The sequence below is a fragment of the Brachyistius frenatus genome, unplaced genomic scaffold, assembly GCF_029030835.1.
Source record: "Brachyistius frenatus isolate BFR_SWC_R1_liver_20210118 unplaced genomic scaffold, ASM2903083v1 Contig_55, whole genome shotgun sequence".
In the NCBI taxonomy this organism is placed as follows: domain Eukaryota; kingdom Metazoa; phylum Chordata; class Actinopteri; family Embiotocidae; genus Brachyistius; species Brachyistius frenatus.
The window spans coordinates 40,457-61,186 of NW_027210654.1; the positions used below are offsets into that span (position 1 = coordinate 40,457).

A 20,730-nucleotide genomic window follows, 5' to 3' on the forward strand; every position below is an offset into this window, starting at 1 on the left:
TGCGGTCAGGGAAACATAGTCTGGACCCAGAGCTCTGTAAACTGGTTATTCTGTTGTTGTTAAATAAATATCTTGAAGCCTGACATCTTCTCCTATTGCCTCATTAAAGAACACGCAGGACTGGGGGCTTTACACATATTGGCTTTGTACTAGCATGAGCCCGAGGCCAACAGTGTGTGTGTGTGTGTGTGTGTGTGTGTGTGTGAGAGAGAGAGAGAGAGAGAGAGAGAAAGGTGATCTCCCCAGGGCTCCCTTGTGCTCATGCGTGAGTGTGTGTGTGAGAAAGGGGGAAGCTGCAGAGACTCTACAGTCGGGTGGTTGTTGTCTTTGTCTAACATCATCTGTTGTCCATTAACCTTCTGGTGGTTGCATTCCCCATGGGCCAGGGCTACCACCTGGTGATGTTTGCCAGAGGAGGGACTAACAAGGAGTGGGGCTTGATGAGTCACAAGCCTGACCCACTCCACTTCTCATCGTTCGCTTTAAACTCCACCTCTTCGCTCTCATTGGTCTGCAAGATCTACAAGATTTACAAACAATGTAGACAAGTTTCATTATTTCGTATGGTAGCAATGTGGAAATAATAGAACAGTAGAATCATAAATAATGAAAGTAAAAGTTTTTTTTTTTTTAAATAACTAAATATAGATTATTTGAATACATAAATTCCCCTGATGTAAAATTATTATAGTAGAAAAAGAGACATAAACAATAAAAAAAAATAGCATATCATTCCTCTTCAAAAATTTCCGCACACAGTTGGACAATGTTGTTACTCCTCTTAGGTGTCCAAAAGGTCTCTCAGCTCCCTCAGAGGAGCAGGAGTCCTCCTCCTGCATGTGACGTCATGCATTATGCACAGGAGAGGAAGAAGTCTTTACACGTGTTCGGGTTGATACTTCGTACTGGTCGCCGGTACCAAACACAGAGGGGGAAGCGTCTACCACTGACTTAGTGCGCGAAGAAAAGTCAGAGCTAAAGCGGACGAATGGATGTTTTTGCAGAAAGAGGAACTTTTCTGACGACTGCGGCTCAAACGTCAAACCATTGGACCTCGTTGTGAAAAAGTAGGTCGATCAGTTGTTAAATTGGTTTGCGGTGCAGGCAGCTTTCAGACGCCGATATATATCCTCTGCGTTCCGAGATGCATAGTATTTATTTGTTTTACTTTAAGTACGGACTGCAGCTACTCTTAACAAACGTGCACTGTGCATGTAGTGTGTACACAATTGGGACAGCATTAAAATAAAAAATATATATATTTTTTTTTTAAAAAAGCTTGAACTTTGACCCGCTTTGTCATATCCGTAGCGCGACATTTAAGGTAAAAAGGAAAAAGGATAAGTGCGTTTGAATAGTCAAATTATGCTCAGGACGGTTCATAAATCAGGAAAGTTACCCGAAAGTAAATAAGTGGCAGCTATATCAAGGTCTGTTCAAATGATCACAATGCTTACAATGCATTCAACGGAGCCTCCTTAGGAGAAAACGTCATCCCACAATTCCTTGCGGTCGCAACATTTATTGCGACACGTGACCTGTCCGTCGGGAATGATAATATGTGCAGTTGTACGTTTGACGCTTCACATGTGATGCGCATTTAATTGTAATTTATCTCGAGACGTGTGAGAACAGGAGAGTGAACGTGAGCAACCACCTTGAAAAAAACAGCTGGAAATGAATTGAACTTTTTCTGGCTTCTCCCTTGTGTCACAACCTATTACAAGATAGATAGATAGATAGATAGATAGATAGATAGATACTTTATTAATCCCACAAGGGGACATTTTTTCGCTACAGCAGCATTTATAGATACAGGAAAGCAATAAAACAACAGTAAAAAATATTAAATATAAAAATGCACAGTATATACAATAAAATAGAATAATTAAATTAAAACTAACTAAAGAATAGTGCAAAGATTTAAGCAAACATACAACCAATGGTATTATTGTTCGGTGATGGATTTTGCCAGAGGTGAGTTATTGTACAGTCTTATTGCAGTGGGCAGGAATGATCTCCTGTATCTGTCCTTGTGACAGCGGAGCTGGAGGAGTCTTTTGGAGAAAGTGCTCCACTGTCCCTGCAGCAGGTGGTGGAGAGGGTGGTCAGGATTATCCAATATGGATAATAGTTTCCTCAGCGTCCTCCTCTCCACCACCTTTTCCAGGCTGTCCAGTTTGCAGCCAATTATGGAGCCGGCCTTCTTAACCAGAAGTTAAGAAGTTGTTAAGTCTGTTGGTGTCGCCAGCTCCAATGCTTTTCTCCTCCTCAGTTTTAGGTGAATATCATATAGCAGCCTTGACCAAGACAAGCATGATAACAGAGCGCAGCTTCTGAGAAGCAGGAAGCTACAATATGCTCTGATATTAACAACGCAGCATTTTTCTTCAAAAATCTCAGCTGAATTGTTGCAAGAGGATAGTGTGGACACTCATGTTGTTGGAGGTTTTCTGTCAGGATTGCTCCCAGACAGCGGTGAGAAAATGACTACTGTAGACCTACTCAGCCTCGACCATGTCGATAATTCACTGGTTTGACAGTCTAGCTACACATCATTGAGTTGTTTGGCCGTGTGGCATCAGAGGGAGCAGGTTACAATCATAGTTAAAAGCAAAACAGACTTATGGGTGTGTCTGAGAGACCGCTAGATAAATCTTTATAATATAATGCAAACTACACTGCTCAAAAAAATAAAGGGAACACTTAAACAACACAATGTAACTCCAAGTCAATCACACTTCTGGGAAATCAACCTGTCCAGTTAGGAAGCAACACTGATTATGAATCAATTTCACCTGCTGTTGTGTAAATGGAACAGACAACAGGTGGAAATGAGGCAATTATCAAGACAACCCTTATAAAGGAACGGTTCTGCAGGTGGTGACCACAGACCATTTCTCTGTCCTCATCCTTTCTGGCTGTTTTTTGGTCACTTTTGCATTTTGCCAGTGCCCTCACCACTAGAGGTAGCATGAGGCGGTGTCTACAACCCACAGAAGTTGCTCAGGTAGTGCAGCTCATCCAGGATGGCACATCAATGCACGCTGTGTCAAGAAGGTTTGCTGTGTCTGTCAGCACAGTGTCAAGAGCACGGAGGAGATACCAGGAGACAGGCCGGTACACCAGGAGACGTGGAGGGGGCCGTAGGAGGACAACAATCCAGCAGCAGGACTGCTATCTGCTCCTTTGTGCAAGGAGGAACAGGAGGAGCGCTGCCAGAGCCCTACAAAATGACCTCCAGCAGGCCACTAATGTGCATGTTTCTGCTCAAACTGTCAGAAACAGACTCCATGAGGGTGGTACGAGGGCCCAACGTCCACAAGTGGGGCCTGTGCTTACAGCCCAACACCGTGCAGGGCGACTGGCATTTGCCAGAGAACACCAAGATTGGCAGCTTCGCCATTGACGCTCTGTGCTCTTCACGGATGAGAGCAGGTTCACACTGAGCACATGTGACAGAGTCTGGAGACGCCGTGGAGAACGTTCTGCTGCCTGCAACATCCTCCAGCGTGACCGGTTTGGCGGTGGGTCAGCGACGGTCTGGGGAGGCATTTCTTTGGAGGGCCGCACAGCCCTCCATGTGCTAGCCAGAGGTACCCTGACTGCCATTAGGTACCGGGATGAGATCCTCAGACCCATTGTAAGACCATATGCTGTTGCAGTGGGCCCTGGTTTCCTTCTGATGCATGACAATGCTAGGCCTCATGTGGCTGGAGTGTGTCAGCAGTTCCTGCATGATGAAGGCATTGATGCTATGGACCGGCCTGCCCGTTCCCCAGACCTGAATCCAATCGAGCACATCTGGGACATCGTGTCTCGTTCCATCCACCGACGCCACGTTGCACCACAGACTGTCCAGGAGTTGACTGATGCTTTGATCCAGGTCTGGGAGGAGATCCCTCAGGAGAACATCCGTCGTCTCCTCAGGAGCATGCCCAGGCATTGTAGGGAGTGCATACGGGCACGTGGAGGCCACACACACTACCGAGCCTCATTTTGACTTGTCTTGAGGAATTTCCACAGAAGTTGGATCAGCCTGTGATCTGATTTTTCCACTTTTTATTTTGAGTATGATTCTGAATCCAGACCTCCATGGGATAATGATTTTGATTTCCATTGACCATTCTTATGTTATTTTGTTCTCAACACATTTCACTATGTAATGAATCAAGATTTTCAACTGGAATAGTTAATTCATTGCGATATAGGATGTGTTGTTTAAGTGTTCCCTTTATTTTTTTGAGCAGTGTATGTTTTACACCTGTTTTTTTAAATCACTCCCTCTCTCTTTTTTTTTTTTTTTAGGACTGTTTTCTCTTCAACCTACCACAAGGCTAAACGGAGGACAAAAATGAATTCTTACGCACTGGTGAATGGGCAACAGCACCATGTTGGACCATTCTTACAACCCTCGCAAGCAGCTTCTTGTCCTTCCTATGATGCAACAAGAAATAAACAAGCTGGGACTGCAAATACCTCATGTCAGTACAGGACAGTGAACTTCCAAACAATAGAAGGTACTAGTTTCATCTTGCACAATGGAGCTTTCTCGAACAGACAAATGTCAAATTTGCAGACGTCCGCACCCCCTAATCAGGTAGTTTCTTCTCAGCAGACAGCTGGGGGGCCAACCAGCAGTGGTCAGCTTCTAATGTTACTGGCCAATGCACACAACACACCAACTAATATGCAAAGAGGAAACCCTTGTTTGCCAGCCCCCTGTGTATTTCAGGTTGCCCCGATGCATTCAGCAGCCCAAGTTCCTTCCAACCAGATAGAAGCAAACCCTACGTACCCCCAGCAAAACATGTCTAATATGGCTAATTGTCAACAGTCAGCTGTCGTGAACGAGAGACAAACTGTAAGGACACAGGATGATTCCAGTGTCCAACAGGGTAGGCTTTTGAAATGCTTCCTGCAAAATGCCAATGATACACCTATTACAGCATACACTACAACAGCTACCTCGTCTCCACAACAACAGGCATTAAGCACCATTATATTATTGTCTGGCTCTGCACTCAACAGACAGACTGCTCAGAACCAGATTCAAAGACAGAACATCCCTCAGCAAGGGTTTGGTTCTTCCGCACCCCCACCAAGTTATCAAATGGCTATCAGAAACAACAACAACACTGAAACACACACATCGACAAGTGCACAAAATATTCAACAATACCGAGCTCAACTCAGCTCAATAATTAACAATCGGCAAGATGTCACCATAAATTCACGCAAGCAGTCTAAAACCAGGAGTTTTTTTGCAACAACAAATGAGTGTCCCATAAAACATGCTGTGCCACAACTGCAAATGCACAGTCCCAACGTGACTGTAGACAATAGACAAAATATGCAGCCTGTTATTTCATCTGTCTCTGGAAATTACAACTTGAATGCCACTCAGTTCTTCCAACTCCATTCTGCACAGCCTTTGTCTACAAGCACTCAGAGTGTTGTGCCAAGGACACAGCACATTCTAAATGTGCCACTTCAGCAAAACTCTGTACCAAATGTCCTCTTTCCCACCCCAACAGAAGATGGAAGAGTTAGAAATACAACAGACAATACCATTGTAACTAATGATAACACAGTGTCAAATGGGAGTCAAGGTGGAATGTCAAGTGATGTAGATCGACTGATGCAGAGCACCGAGACCATTTCACCACAGAGAAACAATCCCCAATTATCTCCACCAAATTTCTCTGAGATGCTCTCATCAGGCAGACAACATGACAGCTCCATTCACTCGTCGCCAGGCCACACGGGCACAAGAGCTGTCGCTGTTGTGCAACCATTGTACCAGGAATGCTGTCAGGTTGCCACTGAGCATACTTTGTATAACACCACAAGAAGTGATTCTCTTAGTAACCTCGAGAAAGTATTTATTTCTCCAGCTGGGGTGAAAAGCAGCAAAGTAGAGTTTTTGAGAGAAGAATCTAATCTTAACCCAGACAACCCAAATGCAATGGAGCCAAACACATCTGTTGTCTGGAGCTCAGCAGCATCGAATGACGGTAGTGTTTTGTCATCTTTAAATTCAGAGTCTCAAAACCTGTCTCAAAAACCTGGCCTGGATATTAACACTGCATCAACTGCTCAGATATCAGAACCTTCTGAAATATCAGAAAGCCAAAACATCCATAAAGACCAAAGTGAGATGGAAACCCCACCAGCTGCACCTTTTTATGAGCTTTCCTCACTCCCGACAACTGAATGGACTCTTGACGCACTAAAGGATCTGATAAAGAATGCCGAAGCTCAGGTGAAACAGGATGATTGCCCAGAGTTTGAATCTGGCCAAAAACTGTTAAACATGCATTGGAATGGCAAACTCCCAAATTTGACATGTTATGTCAATTCCGGTTGGTACACGGATTTAATCAGAGATGTTGCCAATTTCACCAGTACATCTGCAACACCAGACTCTGTTGTACTGACGCAAGTAAAGCCCAGCTCAGTGGACCAACTCCAAAACTTCCATGTCTTCAAAAAGGATAATGAAGTCCATTCAGAACGGCCTTACAAATCATCATGGTTGAATGTCAACGAGCAGCTGGACGACCTAGACAAAGAATTTGGCTCCACATTGACTTGGAAATGTCATCTTCACTTTGCTGAGAGTGACAGCCAGAGAGGTGATGTTAGGACAGTCACTACTATTCCACCACCAATTGTAGATGAGGTATCAAACAATGTCATGTCTGAAACAGAGCTTAAACCTTTTGACTCGGGTGAAGAAAAAAAAGGCTCCACTGTTGAAGCCCCTTCAATTCAACCTGCCTCCCCTAATAAGATAAATAGTGAAAATTCCAGTGACCCATTTTACTCATTTAAAATTCAGGTTTTGCCTCCAGAAGACGCCCAGCGTATCTTTCAGCAGGTACAAAGTAAAATGCCTCAAGGCATGGCAAAAGAGAGTCAGGAAGAGGAGGTCATGAGCAGCTCTGTGGAGAACAAGATACCCGAGGAAATAGATGCCACATTAAGTGAATCAGAAGTGTTGAACAGGGCATTTGATCCAATTGAACAGGTTTGCTGCAAGGAAAGGTGGCTGGAATTAAAATTTGGGTCAAGCACACCCTCTTTGAGGAAATGCCAGTGCAACGTAGAACAAAGTCAAAAACAATGTACCGACAAAACCCTTGACGAGGAAGAGATGGCAGCACAAAAGGATGATAACTTGTGTGAGATTAGTTTTGAGAGCAAATTCCACCCTTCCATGGAAGGAGAGAATCCAGCCAGGAGCAAGAAGAAGCAAGTTCCCAATCTGATGCAAGATCTTAGCATTAAGATGTCAGAACCTGAGGACAAGTGTGCACAAGAACCGTTGAAATCTAAAGGAAATATTCAGTTCAGCGCTTTAGTCAGAAGTGACAAAGAGAAAATCAATACAGCCCTGCAAAGTGAAGCTGCTATCGAGATGTCCGACCAAAAAGAGGGTTGCGGACAAGCTCAGCTCAAGTCTGCAGATGGGGCAGAGTCGCTATTAGAAACCAAAAGACAAAGTCAAACCTCTTTCAGCCGGTGTGTTACACCTGATACTGTTGAAAGAAAACGGAAGAGATTAAGCTGTCACAATGAAGATTTTCCATTCCTAAAAGTATCTCAGAAATGCAAACTCTCTGTTGATCTGGATTCACAGCAAATCCTTGAGGGTGATTCAAAATGTGAAACGGTGCAACTGGTACTGTTTGGCTCAGTGCAAAAAGACGAGTGTGGATTAATTAGTGAGAGGATGAGCCATATTTCATCTCTGAGAGGTGCATCTGATGCAGCACAGAGGCCTCCCAAAGTTCTCTCTGTCATTGTCACAAAGAGAAGGTCCACTGAAGCTGCCCACAGAAGCAACTATTCAAACAAACAATTGCTTTATGAAAAATGGAGGAGAAGTTTACCATCAGCAAAAATTAAGGTTTTAAACAAGCTGAAAAGACAGAAACGTCAGTGTGCCTCTTTATCTGGGCTGAGTTTCAAGAAAGAGGAGCTGCCACTTCCATATGAGAGAAGATTCTTTGATAAAAACACCAAGCGCTACCAGATTCTGAAGAAGAGAGAGTCCAACTTCAATGAACTCAAACCTGAAGAGGAGAAAACGGAGAAGGAAGTCAAACAGCCTGTTGATCATGAGGGAAGCAACACTGAAAATAAAAGCCACGATGTCAAGCCTCTACAGGAGAACAATGTCTTAAGGTTCAGTGTGTTACCCGATACCTTCAACTTCCAAGATGGATCCAAAGACGGGGAAGAAACCACAGATCCTGTTTCAGGTGAATATTGAAATTAAAGAAGCACTGCAATGGTTCCAGTAATGCACTTCTATGAGGTTTGTTGACTTGAAAAAAGATAAGGACAGAGGCTGAGATGTCTTGACTTTGTTAAATCATCAGAATATTGCACCCAACACTTCCCAAAATGCAGTTCGATCGCATCAACCCCTCTCTGCCCCATAAATGTCCACATCTTTAAAACATACAGTCCAAAACAATAGTTTGTAACACAACATCTCTGTTAAATATGTACAGCCTTCAAAATTCAGAATTTTATTATCATTTCAAAACAGTTGATGTGAATTTGGTTTTGGTGAACTCCAACAGAACAAAAAAAGACTCCTCAAATCAGATACAGTAACCACCTTAGGACATAAACAATTAAAAGATAATAATTAACACGGCAATAATAGTAATAGTTCAAACTAGCTATGATGTTTCCATTCCCTTACACTGTCTTTTTGAGAGGAATAATGTGAGAACATTAGTTATGTGGGAATCAAGAGCACAAAAGCCTGTGGGTAAGTCCTGATTTTTTTGTGTGCTGTTTAATTTCATTTTACAACCTCAAGACATCAGTAAAAGTGTTGAATTGCAGAAACCATCCAGTTAAATTTTTCCAACAACAATGCAGAATCAGAATCATCTTTGTTGGCCAGGTGTGTTTACACATACAAGGAATTTGACTCTGGTGGTCTTGATGCACAGTGCTCTGTAGCGCCTCCCAGAGGGGAGGAGCTGAAACAGAGGGTGTCCAGGGTGGGATAGATCTGCAGAGATGCTACCAGCCCGTTTCCTGACTCTCGATGTGTGTAAGTCGGCACCGATGATTTCTTCTGAAGTCCTCACTGTCCGTTGTAGTTTGTTCCTGTCCTGTTTGGTGGCCGATCCAAACCAGACAGTGATGGAGGTGCAGAGAACAGACTGGATTATGGTGCTGTAGAACTGGATCAGCAGCTCCTGGGACAGGTTGAGCTTCCTGAGCTGCCGGGGGAAGTACATTCGTGGCCTTCTTGATGATGAAGTGGATGTTGGACTCCCACTTAAGGTCCTGGGAGATTGTGGATCCCAGAAACCTTAAGGTTTCCACAGCAGACACGGTGTTGTTGAGGATGGTGATGACGGGGCAGCGTCGGGGGGCTCCTCCTGAAGTCCACTGTCTTCTCCACAGTCTTGCCGGGTTCAGCTCCATGTGGTGCTGACTGCAGTCCAATGTTGAATGCATCATTCACCGACCTGTTTGCCAGGTAGGCAGAGGGTCCTGTAGTATCTTTCAGGTGGGCCAACAACAGTTTTTCAAAGGACTAAATGACTACAGACGTCAGGGCGACGGGTCTGTACTCATTTAGTCCTGTGATGGAGGGTTTTTTGGGAACCGGGATGATAGTGGAGCGTTTGAAGCAGGAGGGATCTTCACACAGCTGCAGGGATTTATTGAAGATCTGCGTGAGGATAGGGGCAGCTGGTCAGCGCAGGCTTTCAGACAGGAGGGAGACACACCATCTGGCCCTGGTGCTTTCCTGATCTTCTGTCTTTGAAAGGAGCTGACGCATCTTCACAGATCTGAAGTGCAGGTGAAGAGACAATGGGGGCAAGCAGGGAGAGTAGGAGGTTGTTTGGTGTCCAGGTGGGTGCCAGTTGGGGATTTTCCACAGTGTGGGGGGATGGTGAGGTTTGCGCTGTTAAAATCCCCAAGAACAATGAGCAGGGAGTCCGGATGGATTTTCTGCACATTGTTCATCTGGTCAGCCAGGTGTTGCAGCGCCTCATGGACACAGGTTTCGGGTGGGATGTAAACACCAACCAGAATAAACGAGGGGAACCCCCACGGCGAGTAAAATGGTTTACAGTTTGTGATCAGGGTCTCTAAGTGAGGACTGCATGATTTCTGTAACACTGACACCAAATAAATACATTGGTTACTAGGTTCAAAACCTCCTTTTCCCACAGGGGACAATACGATTTATCTACACAAGTACAACCAGGATTATTGCATGTTGTATTCTTAAAAAGGGAGTTTTTGCAAAAATTCTGTTGATTTATGATTTATGTAATGCTTTTGTTTAAAGAGAAAAAAAAAAAAATTTCAACCTCTTTCAGAGGAGCCAAATCCTACTGAAGAAAAGGACAACTCTAACACAGATGTCCAGAAGGTACAAGGTAACAAATATTACTAAAGCATGCACACATTTTTAAATTTTTTTATCTCTTGGTTATAATTGGCTCTCAGACACCATAGACTGTATATAAAAATAAACGTCTCCAGGCCTAAAGGATATAGACAATGCAAAACCTTTAAAGTGCAATACCACCGTGGACATCTAGGGGGCTGTCTCCAAAAGACCTCTGGCTCCAATAGAGTCCCATTCAAAAAGCATCAACATTTCTCTTTAAATAACTGGTCAACAACATTTTTTCCACTAGTTGTTGTGTTATTTCCTGAATCCACTCCCTTTAAATCTTTGCACTATTGTTTAGTTAGTTTTAATTTAATTATTCTATTTATTGTATATACTGTGTATTTTTTATATTTAATATTTTACTGTTGTTTTATTGCTTTCCTGTACCTATAATGTTGCTCTAGTGCAAAAATGTCCCCTTGTGGCATTAATAAAGTAACTATCTATCTATCTATCTATCTCAGATCAGAGTTCTGGTGGTATTTCTGAAAATAATCTCATCGTTAATGTGATATTAGGCCACATCCATCCATCAGTTATTTATACCCGCTTTATCCTGAACAGAGTCACGGGGGCCTGGAGCGAGCCTATCCCAGCTCACTTAGGGCGAAGGCAGGGTTCACCCTGGACAGATCGCTAGTTATTAGGCCACCAAGAGAGGTATATTTGAGGGTTTGTCTAGTTTGATTGAATGCCTGAGATGCAGTCAGGTTACTGGTGAAGGTCAGGGAACACTGTGTCCTTGGACTCTCAGACAGATCCACCCCACGCTCCTCCTCAGCTTGTTCAAATATGTTAGATTCTGGCTTCAAAAAAACAAGACGGCGAAATTGGCAAACTAGGCAGTTCACAATTAAATGGGTGATGTCGCGGTGGGTTGCCACTTATCAGAAACTCAGACTAGGTGTCTGTGATTGACCATGGTAAAGTGACCCGAGCCCAGTTTAACATGAGTGTGCAGCATTAACTTGGGTAGGAGGTCAAAATTTAGAGGCCGAGGTTTTAAATTCGGACAATGTTCTCTCTGCAAGGGTTTATGTTCAGCATATGCTAAAACATGTTGTGTTCTTCGTTAAGTTCTAAGCATCAAGCAGTGTTTCCACAACAACAGCATCAGCTGCATTTCTTTTCTAATTGTTTTGAATTGCACCACAGGTTCATGGTGTCTAGCTCCCGAGAGGAGGTATTCGCCTCTACAATCACATGCCTTCTGGCTCTTCCAGGAGTTTAAGAAGAAATACAAGGAGTACTTAAACACTAAGTCACCCACAGATAAATAATGTTACAGATGGTTTTTAAACCATGTGTCGTCTTCTCTCAGGGGAGTTATTTATGACTTTTACTTCCAAGATTGTTATTTGTTTTGCCTTTAGGTTTTTGGACTGTATTTACACAGAGTGAAATAACCTTTGCCAGTATTGAATTATGTTGTGTATTGTTTACATCCTTGTAAAGGTTTTCCAGTTTCAGGTACAACTCATAATGTTTCACATAAACTTTTTTATGCAACAACTTGACTTGCAGAGTCATCAAAGTCTGTGAACTTTATAATGCAGCTATTTAAATTAATTTTTTTTCTGCATTACAATACTTTTATGCAATATTTGCATTTTAACCCTTTATTTTTATAAGACTTTTTTTTTTAGACTTTTAAGTTTTACTTTCCCACTTTATATTCGTATGTATCTTCACTGCCAGCTTGTCAGTTGATATAAGCCATTTGAATAGGAGTAAGAAAAGTGGTGGGAAATGCCTTGACTCTGTTCTAAATGCATGTTTGTTCATCTGAAACTAAGACAAAAACTTGATGGGACAATGAAGCTGTTTTTCTTGTTTAATTTTACTGTTTGCAACTGTTTTTTTGTACTGCTCTGTAAATAAATTCCCCTTTTTGTTGTCTGTTGAGCTGTTGTATATGTTATAATTACACATGATTTATGATCTGATGAGAATCATCATGGCTTGTGTTAGAAAAATTACTCAGAGGCTGGATTCAAAATCAAACACATCGGACATTTATTCTTGCAAGAAGGAGCAAATACATGTACACTCAAAGAAAGATGCAATACATGGTTTGAGAAAAACAATGACAAAAATAACTCCTACCACATCCGGTTGCAGTTTGCAGTATGCAGGTTGGCATGACCTATAATCCTTTGTGAAAGAACAGAATACATCTGACAAATTGTGTGTGTCGGAGAGTGTACGAGACAGCCACTGAATACAATACCGCTTGAAAATGGGTCCCATTATTTCCTGCACTGTTTCTACACAAAAAAGACCCATCACTTTAATGGATAATGTAATTGTAATTCTCCATACCATTATCCATATGATACATATATTCTCCAGATGATGTCAGGTACTCTTTATGTAACACAAGTGATTTCTTTGTTCTCTATTGCACATGGTTTGACACACGGTGACCTCGACCCTGATACCGAATGTTCCCTCAGACGGTGGGGAGTACAACCAAAACAACACAGGAGGATTCTTCCCACGCAGGGGAGTCCTCCACCTGCTATGAACAGAGATAGCAGAACTCCCCTCATTAAAAGACTCTTATTTTCTGTACTCGGGGTCTCACTCATTCTCACTACCTGCAGACTGCTCATGTACTCTGTATGACTGTGATACCTCTTTGCAAAGATTAAAAGACAACAAAGGCATTTGGCGTCAGAACCTTTTTCAGCCTTTACATATTGATCAAGCTGAGGAGCATTGCTCTCTCACAGGGATCGGCACGAAAGGCTTGAAGATTACATTTCATTACCTTTTAAAAATAATAGTAAGCTGTTAGTAGTCAAAATGCTTTAGCCCAATGGAACATGTATTGTCACCACAATTATGCTAATATCTGGATAACAACTGCATTACTGCACACTGTGCATACAGTTTTCCCTGGAGGAATATAAGTTTACCATCTAGGCTTTGCATTGGGGGATGCCTGGTCTTGCAGCAGCCCCCATTTTCACATTTGTTTATTGGGGTAAAACATTACAGCCACCGTTTCCTCTTATGGCTGAGTGCTGGGAGGATAACTGGTCTCCCTAGTGCTTAAGATGCTCTAACCCAACAGTAACAGTATGTGTCTGTGGCATAAAATGGTAAAAATGTGTTTGTTAGCAGGTGTGTATCAACCTGGCAGGTTAAAGGTCTGGTAAGACCAGGGCAAATTGAAATCATTCCAGTGGAACTGGTATTAGTAAGACCACGACAACGCCACCTTAGGAATTTCACCTAAAGAATACGTTTTGCCCACGCAGTATGAAGAACTCAGAAGGCACTCAGGTTCATTATACTGATGAGCAGGATACGTGGTTCCATTATAAACAATTATTCTTTATTATGACATGTAATATTCAAAACAGTGGTTCAGTCCAAGATCTTTTTAAACACCAACTACTAATAAAAGAACCATATACAGTTATTTAAAAGAAATGTTCAGGGCTGCGGCTTACCAGTGGAGAGGTGGACCATTAAAGGTGATGATCCCAAAAAGATAATAACTGTTGGAATGTTTGCTGTTTCGGGTGTAAATCTCTGTGGTAAGTTTCAAGTTTCAAGGTAAGATCAGAGAAGCTAGAGACAAGACTTGTGGGGAGTCCAGCAAAGCTGAATGGAAAAAAAAGGCTGGAAAATTGAATAGCAATGTGGTTGCTAGCTCAATGTGTTCCACTTGTGCTTTGACTGCAGTCATTAACTTGGTGACTTACAAAGATCTGTGTGCTGTGTTTGAAGGCTGACTGTCTGACACAATACCCTAAATGTTTACTAAACAGTGCTTGCATGGACATTGTTTGATTATGGGCCAATGGATTAGATATCTGGAGACTTGGAATGTTTAACTTTTTAGTTACCTGTTGTCATGGTGGTGCTTAGAGCGGCGACTTCATTTTGATCGTATGAATTCATTCGTTCCCTATGAAGCTGACCTACTCCACTCTCATTGGTTCATTTTAAACTCTACAGCTGGGGCCACATAATCCAGGGGAGTGGGTAGAGGGTCTAAGGCCAGCTGAAATCAAAAGGTCATACCCTCCTTCCTTCCCTGGTAATAAAAGGACACTGGACTAAGATCAATGTATCATAAAACCCTTTCTTCTTTTCCCATGGTAATTAACTCGTTTTTATTACTGGTCGTAAAATATTTCGTCCCTTTGCCAGGGTAATTAACTAGTTTTATTACAGGTTCTAAAATCAACATCAAAGGACACCGGACTAAGATCAATAGGTCATAAATCAAGTCATTAATACCTTTTTGACAGGTACTGTTGCATTTATCTCTCTTAAGTTTGAACCTGATGCCCATTAAATGTTTGTGTAATTTTATATTTATTCTATCATTATCAAAAATCATGTAGTCATATTCATTTACCCTTCAGTGGTAAGTTACTCACAGAAACTTGATATCGGAGTATTCAACAAGCTCTCTCTGTAAGATTTTTTTGACTGCTCATTGAAAGATTCTGTTTCTATACTAAGCATACAGTGGGTACGGAAAGTATTCAGAACCAGGCACTGCTCATCACCTGCCCAATACAATCCCAACAGTGAAACATGGTGGTGGCAGCATCATGCTATGGGGGTGTTTTTCAGCTGCAGGGACAGGACGACTGGTTGCAATTGAAGGAAAGATGAATGCGGCCAAGTACAGAGATATCCTGGAAGAAAACCTCTTCCAGAGTGCTCTGGACCTCAGACTGGGCCGAAGGTTCACCTTCCAACAAGACAATGACCCTAAGCACACAGCTAAAATAACAAAGGAGTGGCTTCGGAACAACTCTGTGATCATTCTTGACTGGCCCAGCCAGAGCCCTGACCTAAACCCAATGGAGCATCTCTGGAGAGACCTGAAAATGGCTGTCCACCAACGTTCCACCATCCAACCTGACGGAACTGGAGAGGATCTGCAAGGAAGAATGGCAGAGGATCCCCAAATCCAGGTGTGAAAAGCTTGTTGCATCATTCCCAAGAAGACTCATGGCTGTACTAGCTCAAAAGGGTGCTTCTACACAATACTGAGCAAAGGGTCTGAATACTTATGACCATGTGATATTTCAGTTTTTCTTTTTTAATAAATTTGCACAAATTTCTACATTTCTGTTTTTTTCTGTCAAGATGGGGTGCTGAGTGTACATTAATGAGAAATAAAATGAACTTTTTTGATTTTAGCAAATGGCTGCAATGAAACAAAGAGTGAAAATTTTAAAGGGGTCTGAATACTTTCCGTACCCACTGTATGTTCATAGTCTTAGCATTGGTGAGAAGACTTCTGTCAGACTTAAAAAATGACTGTCACATTGTCACATACAACCAAATAATCTGCTGATCAAATACATTTAATTAAAAAAAAAAAGCACAGACAATCCTCGGAGGTGCTCATAGTTCAGGATGGTAGCTCCAAACACTGCTGCAGGTTAAACCGTAGTTCTCTTCTCTGACAGACTCAGGCAGCTCAAACCGGGCCTGCCGATGCAGGAGCCGTCGGATGCCGTGACCCTCAAACTGGGCTCGGCCGGGGTCTCCGATCAGGACTTTGGTGCCGTGGACTCTGACGCTGCGGTCCAACCAGCTGTGAAGGCTGCTGGCAAGGGCCTCGTCGTAGAACATGTCACCCAGGAGGATCAGGTCGAAGCCCTCGACCTCTGAACCAATCATGTTGTCGGTCATACAAAAGAGCGGCTCCAGGCCGTTCAGCTCACAGTTCATGTGGGTCGCAATCGCTGCCACTGCAACGCAATCAGGCAAATTTAACATTTTGAGCAAGTTATTGTCACATTACAGCCGTAAATTTTTTTTTTTAAACTCCTAACACAAAATTCTGTTGCATTCATTTTGGCCTTAAAATCTTACATAGCAAACAAAACTAAAACATCTGTGTCAAGTAATGCATTAATGTGGGAAATGTCTGTGTTGACAGTGTGCATCCAGCGTTAATCATATCTGCATTTCTGTATTAAAAGGTGCTCAGCATAAATCATGTCATGGATAAAAACAATACAATCTTCAATACATGGCATTACAAGTCATATAAATAAAGTGCACATTTGTAGTATTTTTTTGGTACTAAAATACTTGGGTGGTAAACTAGTACATTTAAAAAAAATCATATAAATATAAATACATGTTTTGCATACCAGGGTCAATGTCATTAGCCACTACACGAGCAGCACCACACAGTTTGGCAGCGATGGCTGAAGCTCCACAGCCGCTCCCCAGATCCAGGACCGTTTTCCCCCGACACACCGCAGGGTCATCCAGGACATACCTTCAGGTAGGGGGCGTTAAATGGGGCTTTAACACCATTTCGGGTGGAAATAAAAGTTGTTTAATGTTGGGTGGAGGGAGGGAGGGAGGAGAGTGGAGCGAGGGGCTGATGTCTTACCGGGAGAGTGCCTGCCCTCCAGGCCAGTAAATGGCCCAGTAAGGGTCGTCGAAAGGCCACAGCTCCGGTCTGTCTCGCCAGAATCTGCAGTCTGGAGTAAATAACCTCAGTTTGATCTCAGGGGTGAGACTCTGCTGCCCAACGACCTCCGTGTTCTCTGAAATAAACACCCTGACGTGCTCGTCGGGTTGGCGTATTTTGGAGAGGTGCCTGTGTCTGTTTGTCGGTGCAAACAGCTTGTAACATGTTTTAACGCAGCGCGTACACGTTAAAAGTCCCGACATGATCACGAAGTTGCACCCCTAAATATCACAACCCAGCCACATTCACGTTGGCTTCAACTATCCGAGGACGTTTCTGCTATTTTCCACACGAACGCAAAACAGCGTCGAACACAGGTTCGTCGACCTCCTGAAAACGGGACACACAACCTTCGTTCCGCTCACAGAGGTTCCTAGGCAGCATTTGTTGAATTTTTAACAAATAACTGACGGGGTTTAAGGGATCAAATCAATAAACAAAAATGCAGTTGTGGAATAAGTATACAGATCCTTAACTAAAGATTTTCAAGTAAAATCCCTGCATAAAAATCCTTCTTAAGAAAAAGCAGCAAAATATAGTTAAAGTTTTAAAGTAAAAGTCCTGGTTTTGGTCCGTCTGATTTAAATCTGATTATATATGACATCATTAGATAATTGTTACAGAGGCACACATGTCTGCAGCATGAACTTCTTTTTAAAAAAGTTCCGATACACAAATCTGTTTTCAGTTTTTAGACTTTTACTTTCCTCTTTGATTTTTTTTTTGTGGAAGATATTGGATCATTTAAATATTCATTGAAATTAATCCACTTGAGAGGTTTAGAGGGAAAAAAATCACCCGGGGAAGCTGTTAACAACTCAGAGACATCTTAAATGTGACCCGACTACACAGATTTTTGTAAGACACCGGAAGCAAAATCAGGAAGAGAGATGATAATACGTGGCCATGCCAGGTTGCTAAACAGCCATCTGCCCGAGTAGAAAGTAAAATATTTCTTCTAATATATCTTCTAATAATCCACACTAGATGTTTACATTTGTTTAAAAACACACAAAATAAAAAAGAAGACAAACTTTTGATGAACTTATTGATCTTTTATGTTTTATTATCATGCTGTTCTAATCATTACTGCCACAAGAAAAAAATAGATCACAAACTTTTAATACCAAAGCAAAAACAAGCTGCTGTGTCAAATTCATTTGAGTTAATATTTATTGTCAGACTCCTTTAAAGAAACATACAAATAAGGTACAAAACTTACATTACAACTAAAAGACTTGAAGCATGAAGCAGGTCATGTGATTTCCCAAGTGGTTCTGCATGGCTAACTTCAGTTTGCTGTCGGTTTCAAAATGTGAAAAAAAACAAAACACTGTGTGGATGAGCAGATGGTTCACAGAGTCACAGTCATATGTTACATACAGTTTATCCAGTGGCAGTGGACTCTGGAGCCTGAAACTGTAATTATGACTCTTATCTTCTCATCTTGTGTAAACGTATTGCCTTTTTGATGGAGAAGGTGGAGCCTTAGTGGATCATTTTCTTCCTGTCATTGATGTTACCCAGAGCTGACCCCTGTGGCCCGGACCACCACGCTCAATCATGGGCTCGATTTATCTTCTTGATTTACTGATGGCAACCATGAGCCCCCGGTCTGTGAGTCAGTGTGGCAACAGTGCAACTATTTGTTTACACTCTGCACAAGGAGGAGATTAGATACACACAGGCCTTTTTGCACCAGGTTAACATTCAGAACATTCAGAAAGGTTGCTGTCACATATGGCTTTCATGTTCCACAGACCTGAAGTCTAACATTAAAAAAAAAAAACATTTTAAAGAGGCAAGAAGACTACTTATTTCAGAGACGAGGACACAGAAGTCACGATTTAGGCTACATGAATGCTCTGCAAGACATTCAGCATTAGAAATTTGAGGAAAATGCACAACACCGTAACAAATACATTTATTATTTAATCATACATAGCCTACATATTGCAAACTCAGAATCACCTTTTTAGTTGGTCCCTGAATTAATGCTATACAGATGCAAAATAAGAACAATAGGTAGAAAAATACTTTAAAGTTTCAGTTTTAGTATCAATGCAAAAATATTGACTTTAGCTGTCAAATTCTACAAAAGATGTTTACATTCTCAGAATTTTTGTTGCTGAATGTGAATGGTAACATAATATGTGTTATCATCCACATGCCGTGATGTAGGATGCAGAACATCTGGGGACTGATTTTGGTTATCAAGGTTAGTATTAATAGGAGGGTTGCACAAAGTCCAGTTCTTGAGAATGCACCTTGCCCTCTTTTTTTTGTAGGAAAACTGGTGAATCATTGTGATTATTGGGTCAGCGTGGCCTCCTGATTAAGCATTCCTGATTTCCAGGAATTGTGATGTGGCTAAGAGAGGACTCAGATGTCAGGTTAAATGCTGACAATTTATCCTCCATATGGTGCTCTATGTCGCAGAGTTTCCATCCCTCTTCCCTCAAACACGAACTGTGGAGACTCAGTTTACCACATTTAATGTGAGAATCAAGCAGCCAAGCTTTTTCTCCAGGTTTTTCACCATTCTTTGCATGTTAGACAATTAAGTAAACACATTTTCTTTTTATATTTCATATTAACACATTTTTTTTTCTTCCTTTCAGTTTTAGAAAATATTAAAATACTTTCTCTGCAGTCTTTCTCTGTGCGTCATGAACTAATGGAATCCTTAAATTATTCCCCTGTTCCTCCTCTCTCCCTTCTGATAAATTCCAGACTCCCACAATTGGCTCCCTTTCTTAAAGCAACCCCTTCCAAATGGTTTACCAAAACCTTTCCGCTGTGATAACAGTGATCAGATAACAGAGTGAAACACTCCACCACCATCACCCCTCGAGTACTCACAGTACATTTCCGCTGTGTCCTTTCTACTGTTCCATTTCCCAGGTGTTTGCGCGAATGCAAGCTGCAGAGAGAAAAAAACAAAACATTTATTGTCTTTAACCTGTGAGAGCCTGAAACCATTTTCATCTTAAAGGAAACTGAAGGTACAGCACAAAAAATAAAAATCAAGAAATAGTTTTACTATTAAATTGCAATGTAATTTTACTTTAGAAGTCAGAATTGTGAATCTTCTTTTTAAAAAAGTGTGAGTGCAGATTGGGTGTATTTTTTTTTATATACACTATTACAGATATTATCCAGTATTAGGGAACCCCAAGCAATACTATGGTATAGAAGGAGACTTGAATTCATAAAATTATCTTTGAAAATATGGTGATATGATGGCGTGGCCACATTTATATTCGAACACGAGAGGAAGTTACTTCATGCTTAATTTGATGCCTCATAATTAAAAAGATTGCAGGAGCTGTTGTCAAAGTGGATTCAGTAAGAAAACGAATGCTGTAGCTCCCCCTGGTGGTTTAACTAGTAATTTCATAGAAGGAAGAATGATAAACATGTTTTTTTCAGTCTGTGTGTGTGTGTGTTTGTATGTGTTTGTGTGGCCTCTTCAGTGATTGTGCTGATTTTATTTATCTGCCCTCCTATCGCACAGGTTTGGCACATTTTTTAGGTTTTGGCACATTTTTTAGGTTTTTATGATATGAAATTCTTGCAGCCAATTTGGACCATTATTGACAAACACATGTCAAGAGCAGTCACAACAGTATGGCTGGCCAGAGACCAGCTCAACAAATTTTACACATCAAAAGACGGTCAAATTATTGATTTCCCTGGGGACTTTTGCTAGCAGTTTTTGCTTTAATTTCACCAGTAAACACACGGAAATCCACACTTTTTAAAACGGAGTTTAAAAATCAGTGCAGGAGAAAGTATTCAATCATTTAAA

At 41.7% G+C, this 20,730-nt stretch overlaps 2 protein-coding genes and 1 long non-coding RNA gene across 4 annotated transcripts in view; 1 reads left to right on the forward strand and 2 right to left on the reverse strand.

The window, feature by feature from the left end:
- LOC138624757 (uncharacterized) overlaps positions 1 to 20,730 on the reverse strand; it is an 84,191-nt gene that overhangs the window by 17,511 nt on the left and 45,950 nt on the right. The window lies entirely within an intron of this gene.
- On the forward strand, positions 905 to 12,355 carry LOC138624756 (uncharacterized). Its single transcript, XR_011311185.1, has 4 exons — positions 905 to 1,067; positions 4,309 to 8,270; positions 10,371 to 10,430; positions 11,606 to 12,355. It is a non-coding gene; the product is annotated as an uncharacterized lncRNA (long non-coding RNA).
- On the reverse strand, positions 15,777 to 17,206 carry etfbkmt (electron transfer flavoprotein subunit beta lysine methyltransferase). The gene is made up of 3 exons (XM_069705378.1): positions 16,839 to 17,206; positions 16,591 to 16,721; positions 15,777 to 16,182 (listed from the first exon to the last, which is right to left on the reverse strand). The coding sequence occupies exons 1-3, from the start codon at positions 17,120 to 17,122 to the stop codon at positions 15,833 to 15,835; spliced, it is 765 nt and encodes a 254-aa protein (XP_069561479.1). The 5' UTR covers positions 17,123 to 17,206; the 3' UTR covers positions 15,777 to 15,832.

Coding starts and splice junctions, on each gene's coding strand:
- etfbkmt (XM_069705378.1), bottom strand. CDS start 17,122: ATGTCGGGACTTTTAACGTGTACGCGCTGCGTTAAAACATGTTACAAG. Junction 16,722..16,838: donor GGAGGGCAGGCACTCTCCCG/GTAAGACATCAG, acceptor CCCTACCTGAAG/GTATGTCCTGGATGACCCTG. Junction 16,183..16,590: donor GGCTAATGACATTGACCCTG/GTATGCAAAACA, acceptor ATTGCGTTGCAG/TGGCAGCGATTGCGACCCAC.